The 16,363-nt window shown below is 42.5% G+C and overlaps 1 protein-coding gene across 1 annotated transcript in view; it reads left to right on the top strand.

Moving 5' to 3' along the window:
• Positions 1–16,363, top strand: part of LOC103263660 (exostosin-1-like) — a gene marked incomplete at its 3' end in the record, with an annotated part of 41,403 nt that overhangs the window by 15,332 nt on the left and 9,708 nt on the right. The window contains exons 6-9 of the mRNA XM_021714078.1: positions 7,104–7,236; positions 9,794–9,912; positions 11,465–11,560; positions 15,729–15,818. Of these exons, the coding sequence (XP_021569753.1) occupies positions 7,104–7,236; positions 9,794–9,912; positions 11,465–11,560; positions 15,729–15,818 (438 nt within the window). The remainder of the gene's footprint in view (positions 1–7,103; positions 7,237–9,793; positions 9,913–11,464; positions 11,561–15,728; positions 15,819–16,363) is intronic.

Here is a 16,363-nt window from a genome sequence, read left to right as displayed (position 1 = left end):
TGATTAAAACCTCTGGAAATAGAGCAGCTGGCATTGGCCTGAGGCGGCCCTCAAGTAGTACAGAGAGCTAAGAAAAGATTTAGGAAAATGCACACTCATGAATTACAGGTTGAGGGAAGAGAGTGGAGATCCTGTGGTGGGGTACACCCTGGAGGTGATGCTGAGCTGTCCACAGAGTGAGGTGGGCACATGTGGCCTCACATTTGGTGAATTTGGAAATGAGATGACTGTCCTAAATGCTAATATAGCTTCTCAGCTGAGAAGGCTGAGTAACACCAAGGACACTGAAGCCACCCTGTTGGTCACCATCCTGTTTTCCTGCTGGGCACACCATGCCTGGCTCAAGCTTCTGCTATCACCTGAGGTGAGCTCTGACCAGCATCCTCTCATGCACACTTGCATTTTTTCATCCTGGAACTAGGAGAAAAGGACTATTAAAGACCAGATCCATGCCTACACATGGGACAGGATCATAAAGGCTTCCAGGGGCTTCCTTACTGCAAGCAGACTCTTCCTATTCCTCCAAAAGCACTCTCCTCAATCAAAACTGATTGAATTGCCACCTCCATTCATAGTAGCAGATTTGAATAATTATAGAGTCTGTTCTTTCTGTTAGACCTGTCCTCCATCCTTGACCCTTCCTAGGCTCTTCTTAAAGTTGAATGTTAATTTTCTTTTCTTTTTTTTTTTTTTTGGAGTACAGCATGCTTTTAAAAGAAGTGCACATTCATTTGAGAAAATAATGGAAGATACTTAAAGCACAAAAAAAATTTACCCATGCAAAGCCACTGTTGACATATATATTCATGCAAGCACATATGTTATTTATATGTAAATTTAAAATTTGTTGTAATTTTTAATTTTAAAAGGTCTTTCTGTACTTGCAGTATGTTTTCTATAAACTTTTCTGCTAGAAAATGTTAATTTAATTTTTTATGTTATCATATTTTTTCTACACTTATTTTAATGTCTAATATTATTCCACTTGTGATATCATTTAACTATTTAAATTAATCCCAAATTTGAGGACCTTCCAGTTGTTCTGTTTTTTCTTTATTATGCACATCATGGAAGGAAATAATCTCTAGGCCAAATGATTGTGCAGATTCGAGATTACTTCCTTGGGATAAATTCCTTGAATTTGAAGTCCTGGTTCAAAGACAATGCCAAATGCTAAGTTTTCTAATATGATTTGTCTGTTTTCCTCCAGTAAAACTGAGCTAATATATACTCCCACCAGCTTATATGAGAGGAACTGTTTTGATTATTTGGGGTTTTTTTCACTTTCACTAATATTGGGCATTACATCTTTTAAAAAATGATAAAACTTTTTTAAAATTTCTGTTTCTTAAGTTATTAGAAAAATGAGTATTTGTCATATATTTCTTTTTCTAACAACTCACAAAGAAAGAAATAGCCATGTGAAAAGATTTCCTGAGCCTGGGGGTTCAAGACCAGCCTAGGCAACTTGGTGAGACCTCATCTCTACAATAAATCACAAAAACTAGCCGGTTGTGATGGCGTGCGCCTGTAGGTCTGGTTACTTGGAAGGCAGAGGTGGAAAGATCGCCTGAGTCCAGCAGGTGGTGGCTGCGGTGGCCATGAGTCGGCTTCAGCCTGGGCGACAAAGAGTGAGACTCCAACTCAAAAAAAGAAAGAAAGAAAGAAATAGCCAAGGCAATGATACTGTTGTTTCATTTTTTTCTCATTTATATGTATATATTTTTGAGTGTAGTCTCACTCTGTCACCCAGGCTGGAGGGCAGTGGCATAATCATGGCCACCTCAATCTGACCTGCTGGGCCATGGAGATCCTTCCACTCAGCTTTCCAAGTAGCTGGAACCACAGGTGCATGCCACCACAACCAGCTAATTCTTTTGATTTATTGTAAAGTCAAAGTCTCACCTTATTAATTTTTAAGAGCTTATTATATTAAAAATATTAGCCATTTGACTCTCATTGCAAGTGTTTTCTGTCAGTTTATTATATGCCTTTCTGTTTTGTTTATGATTCAGCAGTTTTTTTTATCTGTACCTTCTCTATTTGCTTCTGTTTCAAAAGGATTTTTTGGTCCATATTTTTATTTATATATGTACATGCATACACTCAGACATATACATATTTATGTTTTTCTAGTACTTTCACGATTAATTTTTTACCATTAACTACTTAGCTGTCTAATCCAATTTACTTTTATATATGAAAATCTAAGCTCTTTTTATTTTATTTATTTATTTTTTTACACATTGTTGCCTGAGTGTTCCAGTACATTTCATTCTCCAGTGTTTCGCATGCTACTTTTATGCATCTTTAGGCTGTTTCTGGCCTTTTAATTCTGTCCTATTAGTTATCCACCACTAATACATCCAGACCACCTTTTTTTTCACCTTAATATGCTATCCTTTGGTGACCTCTGTTTGCTTAACCAATCTGCCATTGTTTTCTATTAATGTTTTTCTGATTATTTTATAGATAACTGTCTATTCAAGCAATGACTTTTTACATTTATTATGAACTATTTATCTGTTTCTTTAGGATGAAGCTCCTGAAGTGAGGTTACTGACCCATAGAGTCTAAGCATTTCCGAGACTCATAATATATTTTGTGAAATTACTCTGCAAAAAATTTGTATCAATGGGTATACACAAAAGTAAAGATGAAAACAATAGACACTAGGAACCCCAAAAAGGTGGAGGAAGAGAAGAAGGCAAGAAAAACTGCATATCGGGTTCCATGCTTACTATTTGGGTGACAGGTTCTAAGAAGCTCAAACCTCACCATCACACAGTGTATCCATGTAATGAATCTACGCATTGACCCTCGAATATAAAATTAAGAAGAAAAAAAAACGTTGGACTCTTGCTGGGCTCTTGTCAGCCTTACAGATCATAATTAAAGCACACATGTATACAACCTGGCTAACTTGCCAGATGAAAGATGATCTCTCATTAATTGCATTTCTTTTGCTTATGGTTTATTGCATAGACCTGGTCTCTTGCCTATTAAGTTAGCAGTGCTCAATTATCTTGTAACAACAGTTGACTGTGTTACATTAATCAGAGTAGGATCTTAAATCAAGCTGTTTTCATCTCTGAACCTGAAAAGGGCTTTTCTCCTTGGATTTAAGCCATACGATTATTTTAGCAACACAGTTGCTTTTTTAAGACACTAAAAACCATATACTTCATTCAAATTTATAGCAACTGTCAAATCTTTTCATATAATTCCAAGATTGGATTGTAGCAATTTGACCTCTCAAATAAATTGAATGAGAGTTACTACCCAGTTTCCTAAAATAAGTCAGAACTCAGATTACCCCAGAATTCAACATAATTAGAAAAACAGAGGAAATAGCTGAAAATGCCATCCACAAACAAAACAAACACAGCCAGTGTGTTTACAAGTACAATTTAAGTATCACATGTCAAAAATGCCCACTTGGCTTACACAATGGAATACGTCATTTGGTCACTGCTGTAGCCTCTAATGTATGAGAATAGCTCACTGTTACCCTCAGACTTGAGGATCCTTGCCTAAGGGTGTCCTGTACTCAGATTCTAGAACACAGAGTTCTTCTTCCTTCCTGCTATACTTGAGGCCATGGGAATGGGATTATGGGGTCTTTGGAGATCATGAGCCATAGAGGTATATAGGTAGTACTTAGGCACAATTGAAAACAGAACACCTTGTTTTCTCTTCAATGTCAAGTTGTTGGTATATTTCATTGTGTAGAACTCTGTCAAACTTGGGATTCTCTTAGTTTTTCCAGTCTGGTTGAAATTTCCTAATGCTACCTCTTGGCAATAAGGAGCTATTTAATCAGTGCTAGGCTCTTTAGAACTCAGTTTTTTGTGTGTACAAATTGAGAAATAACAATAGGAACAATGACAAAATACTGCAGAGACATGTTCCTTCGTGGATTCCATTATTTATCAGAATATTACACAAGTCCCTGGCACTAAGGCCTGGATCACTGGAACTTAGTCATACATAATCAAGGAGAGAGGAAGAAAAGCATGTGAGATTCTAATAGCCTATGAAAACAGCTGTGCTAACCCAGCACACTTGTAGGTAGTGGGGTTTCCTGAAGGGTGTTCCATTTCCTCTTCAGGTGTCTCACCAGGCACGCTGAAACCATGACCCTGTTGATGCCATTGTACAGTGATATCATAAGGCCAGTGAGATAATGGAATAGAAGGCTGCTTGACATGGCTGGGTGACATATGATAGCACTGTGTGTATTGGACTATGTTGCTATGATCATAGAATAACTGTAACAAGTAGTCCATTATGTTGAAAAAAGATGACACATAAATAAGAAAAATCAGGAGCCTGTCATTCTTCACTTTAAGTCACATTAATTAGAAACAGTGTCCTTATTGAAGGTGCCATTTGAGACCATAACAAAAAAATCTTATAGGGCTGTTTGTGTGTGTGTGTGTGTGTGTGTGTGTGTGTGTGTGTGTGTGTGTGTGTGTGTTTGTGTGTTGGGTTTCCTCATGGCCAAAGAAACATCCAGCCTCTATGTGGGATGTCTTCCTTCATAGCAATAAAGAGAAGGCAAGTTGCTATAAACTCCTTAGGAAGCCACTTGGCACTACACGTGAACAGTCTTCAAAGTATTTCTACCCCTTGACAAAGTCCCAAAGAACCCATTGTAAATGTGGAAAATTTTTATTCATAAATACATTCATTGCTTTGCATGGAAAAAATTGCCCTATTTTTGGTCATTTGGGATAATTAAGCCATGAATACTATTAATAATTTGAAAATTTACCTATAATATCTATGATATAGCTATGTAAAAATGGAAAAACCAATGTCTAGGAAATGAACATAGGAATGAGACTTTTTACAGGCAAAAATCAAGTCTTATGTGCAAAAACTTATGTAGCTACTCTTAAGTTCTGAGCAGTTATTTTAATTAATGTGATATTTTATTGTTTTATTACAAATTAGTAAAATGATACACAGAGGCCCAGGTTCAACTTAGTATCTTCTGTTGCTGTCATACTTGTAGTAATGTCTTTCTGTCTAGGTCCATTTGAAGACAATAAAATACGTCTTGGTATTTCAGAAGAGTGCTCAAACTTATTATCATATCCTTGAATTTTAAACGATAACAATGTTGTAATAGTCATGACAATGAAAAGCGTGCCACCCAGAGACCTGGCGTGAATGACAACCCATTGGTGACAGCTCTGGGTTCCATGCCATTTGTCTGAGGTTGGATTTATGGTGCTGTCTATTATCAGTTTACTCTCTACCTTGATATCCAAACTTAAGTGACCGCATGCTGAAGGGGACATAAATTTGGAAAGCAAAGAAAAGGGAGGCTCTAAATGAAAAACTGTAAGGGGAAATAAATAGACCACAGATTTGGAAAGCACAAATAGTAAAAACTGGAATAAATGTTGTTCAAAGTGAAATTGCTCACCATGTTAAAACCCTTCACAGCCATGACAGTCTTCTCGTGATTAATGCAAGAACAACAGCATTTTAACACATTCTGCTATACCACAAAAAATAAACATCAGTATTTTAGCTAGGTTGTTAAAAATCCCCAACAAATTAGAAATATCTACCCAGCTATATAAAATTAACAATTTTGATCTGGGTAAAAGATAAAATGCAGAAATCATTGAACTGAGATATTTGAGTCTTTCTAAATTTCCTCCTTGCTTCCTTCCTTCTCTTTCATTAGGAAAATAAGCATGATAAGGTTTGCAAAGATAAATGTAGCCTACTTTATTACTTGTCTAGTTACCATGTGGAATGAGATGAGGGTGTTAATAACCTTAGCAAATAATAGAACTCCATTTTAAATGATCTGTATTTAAAGTCACATTGCATTAAATGGGGACCTGGAAAATGGTGATTTAGGTCTTAAATCTCTTAAGACTTATGGCAAGATTTTTCTTTTTTTAATATTAAAAAATTGCCGAAAACATAAAATTCTGTATCGAACTAATTATTTGCCAAATCATATCTTAATGAGTGGATGGTATAATTACAAGAATTTGAAAGTCACAGAGAGAAAACTGTAAAGTGGGCTAATCACATTCAACTGACAAATGATTCAGGATGGGAGGATGTTTGACTCTAAATGTAGAATTTAATGATCTGCAAGGTCTCAAAGTCCAAAGAAACTAATGAACTAGCTTGGCTATTATTAGTCTTCATATGCCATGGTTCTTGTCCTATCTTGTAGGATGTTTGTTTTTTGTTTTTTTTTTTGAGTTGGAGTCTCACTCGGTTGCCCAGACTGGAGTGCAGTGGCTGCTCCCGGCCACCGCAGCCTTGCCTGCTGAGCTCCGGCGATCCTTCTGCCTCAGCCTTCCGAGTAGCCGGAATTACAGGCATGCACTACCACCCCCAGCTGATTTTTTGATTTATTGTAGAGATGAGGTCTCGCTGCCCAGGCGGGTCTCGAACCCACGGGCTCAGGCAATCCACTCGCCTCAGTCTCCCAAAGGCGCGGGATTAGAGGCTGAGCCATCGAGCCCGGCTCAGGATGTTTTGAGCAATTGTTAACTTACTACTTTTCGAGATAAATGTAGAACATACCCAAAGTCCTATAACTGACTTTGAAAGGAAAATGCCAATCAGACAAGCAAATAAATCTACCCCCTGAATTGAAAGAATAGATCAGAACCTCGACAGCTTCCAGAGTCTGTCTTGTCTTCAGTGCGCCTTTCATTCAGCCTCCACCTAGTCTGCACTGACATCTCTGTGCACTGAGAACAGCTCTTCCTGGTAGGGACCGGGGAGTCCTGCTAGGTTTTTAACCATCAGGAAAGACTAACTGTTCCACACCTGTTTGGAAATGAGCATGGACTCATAGTTATAGAGAGACAAGATAGGATTTATGATGCAACTGAAGTTTAATTAGGAAATGTGATTGGCCATAATTCATCTCTTTCTCCTCCTCTTGTTCACCGCACTGTCTCCCTCTGTTCTCACAGCCATTTTTATATGGAGAGTTGGAAGGGGGTAGAGTCCTGCTCTGAGTTCCATTGACTTTCAGATTGGGATCAAACATGAACCTTACCAAGTACCACCTGGGTCTCGTCCTCACTCTGTGCTGTCTTGTTGTTTTCTAGATTATTCAGGACAGAATATTCAAGCACATATCACGTAACAGTTTAATATGGAACAAACATCCTGGAGGATTGTTCGTGCTACCACAGTATTCATCTTACCTGGGAGATTTTCCTTACTACTATGCTAATTTAGGTAAGTCGATTCCTGCGAGGGCTGCCTTTCTTCACCCCCAAGACATCATATAGAATTCAAGCCCCTTGATTCTTCTGTCATGGGGTTTTTCTAGCAGTCTGCATTGGAGACTGCTTTTTCTAGAGCCCTTTATAAGTGGCGTAGCAAGTTCAAGAATTATAAATCCAGCAGAGCATTGCAAAATGAAATAAACTCCTTTCTCATCTGGGCAACTGCACTCATATTTAGTAGTTATTCCTTTCTGAGAAACAGATTCCCCAAATTATAGATTATTTTGAATATTGCAGATTATTTTGAATGTATACCTAGATATTGGGAAGGTTAACTTCTTTCTGACGTACAATTAAGGTGCTGCTGGATGATATGATCTTCCCTGCAAAACATTTGTATAATACCTTAATATACAGTGGCTTACTATGATTTTAAGTCTCATCATATACTGGCTAGAGTTAGAAGAGCTTTCCCTAATTTTTTATTCACAATCTGAAAATTTCTATTCCATACCAGCGAAAAACTGAATAAGGGAGAAGAGAAATAACTAAGAATACGTGGCAGGGCAGGTGGATTTATTCTTTCAGCACATGTTGTGGGCCTTTCATGTGCTGTGCTAATGTACTGATGGATGCTAGAATAAAAAGTTAAGTAAAATGTATCCTCTGCTCTCAAGCCGCTTTTAGTCTAATCTCGGTGGGAAGAGGGAACAACAGAGGACTAATCTCTCCCAAAGGCCATAGCTACTGCCTGAGAGGTTTATAACCGTGGAACCCCAGTTTATCTCGTGCTAGGGACATCTTGGACATATCCCTCATTGACAGTTCCAAACTTGAGAAATTCTGGGTTAGTAAACATCTTTCAAGTTGACATGGACATAGGACTCAAGATCTTCCTCCCAATGCTATTGTTCTGCATAACAATTTCACCCTTTTGAAACTTGTACACACAGAACTTGAAACTGATAAGATGAAACTTAAAGAAATCATGGCCTTAAACGTGTTGTGAACCTTTGAAGCCAGACCAAACATGCTATGGGGACCATATCTAATTCAATGAATGGTCTTTTTGGATAACATACATAGAATATAGTCATTGCCAGATTGAGGCAGACATTGGTAGGAATCTCAGTGTATTTGTGCAGAGGGGTGAGAGCTGCATTTGGAGTTAGCACATTTGAGATATGTAAGTGATGCTTCTTAAGCTATGACAGGAAAATCTGCAAGTGGTGACTTGTTTCTGCTGTTAGGAAGGCAATCCCTCAGATGTGTTTATTCTCCCCACTAGGCAAGACTTTGAATGTGTATCTAGATATGGGGAAAGGTTAACTTCTTTCTGACGTACAATTAGGGTGCTGCTGGATGATATGATCTTCCCTGCAAAACATTTATATAATCCCTTAATATACATACTCTGATTCTAACCTTTATCCCCTCTATAGCAAAGCTTTACTTGAATGTCCTTGTATTTTCTTGTCCACATTTAAGCTCCTAAAGTGCCAAATTAGTGGGTCTAGACTAATGAAGTGTTAAAAGACTCTTAACTTGTCTCCAGTTTCTCAGTGAGTTCTTATGGAAAAACTCACTGGGGCGGCCTTCTCGTCCTTTCTACTGGTGGCAGTGGTGGTTTTGCAAGTTTATGAATATTTTCTTCCCAGGGCTTCAGAGCTCACCACTGGCAGAAGTCTGCATCACATGTTCGTTTGTTTGTTTTTTCTCAGCTGTGCACTGGTATCCCAAGAAGGGACACTGGGAGCATGCCCCTCTAAAATGATGATGATGGTGGGGAGTGTTGAGGGCTGTGACGAGGACAGCAGCTAACACACATTGAGTGCTTGCCATTTGCCAAGTCCTGCTCTAGGTGCTTTGAGTACATTCACTTATTTAGTGTAATTCTCACAACAGCCCCATGAGTTTTGTATTGGTGCCCTTGGCCCTTTTCACAGCCGTGGGAACACAGAGCTAAGTAACCTTTCCAAGGTCCTGCCACCACTCCATGGTAGACTGGATTCCGACTGGAGAGCTGGACCCTGGATGCTGTTCTCTTCACCTGTCCCACTAGCAAGTAATCACATGAGACACTCCTGGTCAGGCAAAACCCTCTTATGACTACAGACCAGACACATGCAAATGCGCAAATGCTTTGGGGGAGAGCACACTGTGTTATGAAGACAGAAGGACTAGAGAGGACACTTTCTTGAGAGAGGTGTGTGTGTGTGTGTGTGTGTGTGTGTGTGTGTCTGTGTCTGTGTGTGTGTGTGTGTGTGTGTGTGTGTGTGTGTGTATGTGTTTATCTAAACAGCTGAAGGGAGATCAGGGAAACCTCACCAAGGGAGGCGAAAGAAGAACCTAGGATGGATAATGATCTCGAGTGTATTGAGGTCCCTAGACTCAGGCAGTGGCTAACGAGCAGCTTGTCACCTTGTGTTTGTCCTGCTGGGGCATAAGAAGTGAAGAAAAGATGCACTGGGAGAAGCATCAGCTCTAGGCAAGGCGATGGCACAGAGGAGGAATGTCCTCTGTCTTGCCTTCCAGCATCTTACGGGCTCTGTTCTCTTTTATTGCAGGCTTAAAACCCCCCTCCAAGTTCACTGCAGTCATCCACGCAGTGACCCCCCTGGTCTCTCAGTCCCAGCCAGTGTTGAAGCTTCTTGTGGCCGCAGCCAAGTCCCAGTACTGTGCTCAGGTAAGTGGGTGACAGGACGATGCCTGACTGCTCCAGCCCAGCGTCATGCCTTCTCCTCCTCCTCATTTGTCACACCCTTCTCCATCCTCTTAGAGGTTCTTGGGAGTGAACTCTTGCACAGGACAGGGATGGGTACAGAGAGGCCTTTGCACTGGTGTAAGGTCAGAATGCTTATCTGATACCCCAACACATTGTCTAAAAGATATGTGAGGGGGAAAACCAAAAAATAACCCGAAATTTATTTATTAAAAATTGCGTATTTATTCTTACATGTTTAAACTTCAGTCACTTTCAAAGTGCTCTCTGTTTGATGCAATACACCTATTGAGACACTTTTTCCTCTGCTCATAACAGTTTTTGAACTCATCAATTTTGATGCCTTTTAGTGCTTTGCCATTTTTTGTTTCACCTCTTCTACGTTAGGAAAACATTTCCCTTTGAGGACTTTTTTTCTTCTGGGGAAACAAAAGTCACTTGAGGTGAGAGCCGATGAATAGGGAGGGTGGGGCCTGGGGGTCATACTATTTTTGTTCAAAAACTGCTGAACACTCCAAGTGGTGTGGGCAGGTGCACTTGTAAATCACCTATCTTGAAATGGGCAAACGTGTTCAAAGGATCTCGAAAAAATATTCACTGAAGCCAAATGCAGCCTCTCACAATGCTAGCTAGTACACTGATGCCGATGAGTTCCTAGAACACTTACCTACAGGGGGAAGCTTGTACTACAAGGGGCTCGCCCTCCAAAATATAATTCCAGTTTTTGGGGTGTCCCCACTCATAAGATCATGATTTCATTTCTAAATGTCAAAATGAGAAAGCAGCATTTGAAAGGTCACTGGAAAGACCCAAAAAACTGTTTCACTGGAAGAAACAGACTTGTTGGTGTCAGAAAGTATAACACCTGATTATAAAATCGGAAGCAGAAGAATCTCTGTGGTAACAATGTTTTCTGCTTCAGTATCACTCTCATGCCCTCATAATGGTTTTTCTGATTTGAGAATTCATTTATACACAAAGGTTTACAAACCAGAGAATTAAATCACAAAGTGTGCATTTGTGAACTAAGTACTTTTATAGGAAGTTATAAAGTCAGAACATTCTGGAAGATGCAAACATGAGCTCATCCTCATTCTTTCTTGAATCCTTTTACTTCTCCCACGTTGCCTGGTGTGGTGCAAGTTCAGGGCACATGTTTAGTAGACATTGTATTTAATTGGATCAAAGGTGTCATCTCACTCACCATCATGAGATAGTGGAATCCAGGGAAACACTATACTAAGTTCCAGTCACCCTGGAGTTACGTCTTTTCCCTGCAGCTTTTCCCTGGACATGGATTCTTTGGTTTCTCTTTCCATCCTCTCTCTCACCATTGAAGTGGTAGGGTCTGGAGGTCATGTGGGAGCGGGCTCAGTCAATGCGTAGCCTTGATGTCTACCGTTCTGTCTGCTAAGACCTCCAGCTCCTCTTTCGTTCTGCTTCTGGAAAGAGGCTTTGGGCTGGAGCCTCCATGAGGCAACTACCCCAGCCATTTAACAGTGCCCATTTATTTCAGATCATAGTTCTATGGAATTGTGACAAGCCCCTCCCAGCCAAACACCGCTGGCCTGCCACTGCCGTGCCTGTCATCGTCATAGAAGGAGAAAGCAAGGTAGGACCCCAGGGGACTCTAGTGTGGAGCTACCACGGACTCTTCATTTGTCCATGGGGCACACTGGTATTGGCCCAGGATATCACCCCATCCCTGGATTAGTCTATATAAAACCGTACTTGTCTCAGAATGTTCTTTGCTTTGACAGTTGAAGGCTTTTGAGTCAAGGAAACATGGGTCTTAATGCTAACTCATTTGTAGCATTGTGGTCTTGTGTGTACACTTAAACTCTCTGAGCCTCAGTTTCCTCATCTACAAAATGGAAATATTGTCTGAATTGCACCGGGTTCTCTCCTGTTATGTTTTGTCTTTGCCTTGACCACCTTTCTATAACTCTTCATCTCCGGTTGTCAACATGCCCACATCCTTCCAGCCCCTGTTCACATGCTCCCTCTCCCTGAAATGCCTTCCACTTTAGGCATGCAGAGGTGAGCTCCTTTTTCTCAAGCTTCTGTCTATTGCTTCCTTGGAGATCTTGGCCATTGTGAAGGAAGCAATTGCTACTAAATGAGGTTGAGATTGGTATGGTTCCCAAGGGGTCAGGTCACGAGAGAGTGGCTCGCATGAAGTAAAACAGCTTCGAGACAGAATGACAAATTATCAGTTGATGAGGTTCAACCATCTGAGATCATCATTTGACTCACCAGAAGCGGCATTTTCTCCTGGTTTGGCATAATGAGAATTGTGATGGTCATGTGGACAAGATGATCTGGGCATTATCTATTCCATTCCCATGTAAGTGCCTGCTGAGTGCTGCACAGCAGGCTTGGGACATTGTGGGGGATTTGACACTGTGGCTACAGCATCACAGTCTGGAGTCAAGCAACCTGTTTATCACAGAGCAGCCAGGGGAGCGTTCTGTGAGAAGAGGGAAAACTGGGATAGACACACACCCCCTTGTAAGCTCACCTCCCCTTAAGCATGGCTTCACAAGAGTCACCAGTGTGTAGAGATCTCCTGCTGCGACACCTGCACCCACCTCCCCATGGGACACCTTTTCACAGGGATAGCAATGTCCAGTTCCAGTGCCCAAAACCACAGTCTTCACATGCATGCCATGAACTTGAACTTGGCATTCTTTGTTTTTAATGCTTCCATAGGTCCAGGAGACCCGCTCTCCTTCTGGTAGATGTGTCTTTCTTTGACTGTGTCAGGATATTCAGACAGGTCCCAGGCTGCCCAATGGTCTGGGAGTCATTCTGGCTTCTTGAGGTAGCAACGCATGTTTATGCTCTGTGTCACTGGTTGATTTTGTATTTTGACCCTTGGTGAAAAGAAACTCCATGCCTTTCTGTATAAAAGGGAGATGATGATAACAGTGCCTTTCTCTGGTCTTTCTCAGATGTCTCCCATAGGAGCTTTGCTTATCCCAGTCATGTCTGTGTACCTGCTACCGTGGCCATGGAAAGGGGCCCTGTGTGTTCTCTGCCTACCCCCCACTCTTAGTGCCCTGGCCCCACATCCCAGAAAGTGCATGCTCTCAAGTCTAAAGGCTCAGTGTTCCAGGACCCATGTTAAAGCACAGGCCCATCTTGAGGATTAAATGAGAGATTACCCATGTGGTGCCAGCTCTGTGCCCCTTACGTGTATACCAAGGGGTTAGTGCACATCAGCTGCCCTTCCAGGAGCCATCATTCTGTTACAGTGCCTGTGATGGGCTCCAGACTCAGGCTTACTTTTGTGGGACCCAAGGCAAGTTACTTGATCTCTGTGCCTCAGTCCCCTCTTCAGTAGATGGGTACCATCACAATACCCAACTCGCAAGAGACCAGATGGCATGATGCTGTACATGGACATGACACTGAGAAGTGTGGGCGTATCATGGGTTCTCCATAAGTCTTAACTATTAATCTGTGTTTTGTAGAATTTTTTGTGTACATTGCCTGTCTGTCTCCTACCAGCCCAGGCAGTAAACTTCTTGAGTCTTGGGCATTTCCTGGACATATTTGCTCATTCTAAAGGAGTTGGGTTCCCACAAGGTAATAAAAAATTTCTCATGTGAACTAGCAAGAATTACCCAGGACCAGCTCTGCAAGTGCACTGGCCACTCTCGTGCTGGCCTGTCCAGGAGGGCAGCTGGGGCAAGGTGTTTCAGAGAAGCCTCTGGAATCTGAGAGCAGCTGGCTCGTGGCGGGGGGTGGGGGGGGGCTTCCTGCCTCTGATGTTACAGCAGCTTTAGGGAAAAGAAAACGGATCCTTTTAAAAGCAATGGTTGGGCCGATGGTAGGCAGAGCCCTGCGTCCTCCACATTCTCCATTTAAAACTCTAGCCTTGAATTTAAAATGGATGTTTGCTGTTTTGGCTGCAAAACTCTGTTTTGAATTTATGGGCCTTGTCTCTGCAGTTTTCCCCCATAGGCTTAACAAGGGAAAGGTCAGGGCATCGCTAAGCTGGCAGCTAATGGTTTCTGTGTTGGTCGGTGGACGTGTAAACACTATCAGGAGACTTGCTGCAGGCAGAGATTTCTGAGTGCTGGTATATATGGGGCTGCTGAGCACTCTGTATTTCCTTTTATTTCAAAAACCTGAGAAAGAAAAAAGGAAAAAACCTGACCCAGTGACAGATGTGCAGGTGCAGCCCAGGGCTGCGTGGGCTAGAGACACAGCCCTCGGGCCTGGGAGAGAGTAGGAGCAGGTGCTTTCCACTCTCAAGGCCCCAGGTGCTCTGGTAGCCCCAGAACAAGTAAACCCCACTTCAGACCAGGCCTGTGAATGCCCTGGTGCCTGGGTTCGGATCTGGGGAGCATGGGCCCTTGGCAGCTGGTTAGGTGTCTCCTTGTCCTGCTTCCCTTTATCTGCAGGTCTCCTTCCTCCCCTGGCCTCTGTGTCTTCCAGGTAGACGGCAAGGGTGAATTCAGAGATGTGTCATAACCACTAGCATAACTTCCCAAGGAAGGTGGTGGACATATGCATGTGTGTCCTAAACTCACTTTTGAGGGTCCTTTCCAAATGGAGACAGGTATAGCCCAGTGGCCAAGGGGCTGTATACCGTCACACCATCTGAGGGACATCCTGCATCCATCTTGAGCAAGATACTTTCTGTACCCCAATTTCTGCCCCTTGAAAATGGGATCATGATAAAGATGAAATGAGATGATGTATGTGGACTTGGGGCATTTCCTGGCACTTGGTAAATGTTCAAAAGAGTGAATGCTAGTTCTTCTTATGGTATCAGCATTCTATGGTTAGTTTTCTATGGTTCATTCAACACAGAGGTTCAAGCTATGACTGTCACAGGGTGACCTCTTCAGCCTCAGTTGTTCCAGCTGATCACCTGGTTCCCAAAGCCCCTACCACACACACACACACACACACACACACACACACACACACACATCACCTTCTTCAACATTTTGCCTAACTCTATGGTCACATGCACTCTTATTTAATGTTTGTCTTTAAATCAGCTTATTTTTCATTGTAATGAAGTTATTGGTAGGTTATGCTGTCAGTACCCCCGATTGCTCTTACTACTGATCTCCGTGTACATGTGTGTTCTAATCTGTGCTAAAATGAAGACCCACTGGCATTTTCGGTGTGTCTGACATCTCCTGTGGCAGTCTGGCCATCTGTGGTGTGTGTCCCACACGTGGAGCCAGCGTCCCACCCATGCACTCTTTCCCAGCATCTGGTGCTGGTCTGTCCCCTGTGCCTTGGCACCTGCTGGGTCCTGTCTTGAATGCTGCATTTCTGACTGTACCCATGAGTCCCTGCCTATCAAGGTCCTGCCAACTGTTACTTCTTCTGTGAGTTCCTGCCCGTCAAGGTCCTGCTGACTGTCACCTCTATGAGTTCTCCTCTGCTCTTCTGAACTGCTGGTGGTTGCAGCTTCTGACTTCCTGGAATTTTGTACCAAGCCGAGACTGGCTATCTGGTTCTTATCCCCCTCTACAGATTATGAAATCTTCAAAGACAGGGAATAGATCTTATTTATCTTTGAATCCCCTTTGACCAGCAAGTTGCCTGGTACACTGTAAGCACCCAATGGTTGTTTAACAAATAAGTATATATTGATGGGAGAGCAATGTCTTTCTGTGTTGAAGGGTGATGTGGTAGTAGAGCATTCTTTATGCAGGTGAGGATGGGGGAGTTTTCCTGAAAGCAAGGCTCTAAAGTGACCCCTTTTTTCTCATCTCCTCCCTCCTGCCGACTGTCTACTGACTCCCCAGGTTATGAGCAGTCGTTTCCTGCCCTATGACAACATTGTAACAGATGCCGTGCTCAGCCTTGATGAGGACACTGTGCTTTCCACCACAGAGGTAAGACTCCCCCACCCCCAGAACAGGTGGGCGGGTCCTCAGACGGCACCCTGAGTCCTAGGGTGCCCACACTTCTCGTGCCCTTGCCTTGGCAGAAGTCAGGAATGTTTTCAAAGCTGTCCACAGAACTGGTTTTCATGAGCCCAGTTCCTGTCGGCCCCTCGCCATTCCCTGACCCCTGAGGCAGCCACTCCCTACTAATGGGCCCTGCATCACTGCTCAGCCCATCCCCCGGCCTGCCACCTCTTGTCTCTAACAGTGCGCCCACTAGTGTGAGCAAGTGTGCAAGAGCAAGGGGAAGCTAGGGCACCTGCTTGGCACAATCCTGACACTGTGCTGTTAGAGCCCACTGGCTTCTCTGTCCTCTGGCCTCCATTAGACACACGCTACTCTGGGTTCTTAAGGCAGCTTTTCTGTCTTGGTTTAAAGTGCCCATTCTTTCACCCACATAAGAGCACATGGTCTCCTTTAAAGCTGAGATAGAGATCCTGCTATCCCAGATGTTCAGGTGTCTGTGCCAGAAACAAGATTACCCAGAGAATGTG

Source organism: Carlito syrichta, unplaced genomic scaffold, assembly GCF_000164805.1.
Source record: "Carlito syrichta isolate Samal-C Ts95f unplaced genomic scaffold, Tarsius_syrichta-2.0.1 Scaffold305204, whole genome shotgun sequence".
Classification (NCBI taxonomy): domain Eukaryota; kingdom Metazoa; phylum Chordata; class Mammalia; order Primates; family Tarsiidae; genus Carlito; species Carlito syrichta.
The sequence above is the reverse complement of the archived record's forward strand: the minus strand, read 5'-3'. Positions and strand labels throughout refer to the sequence as shown.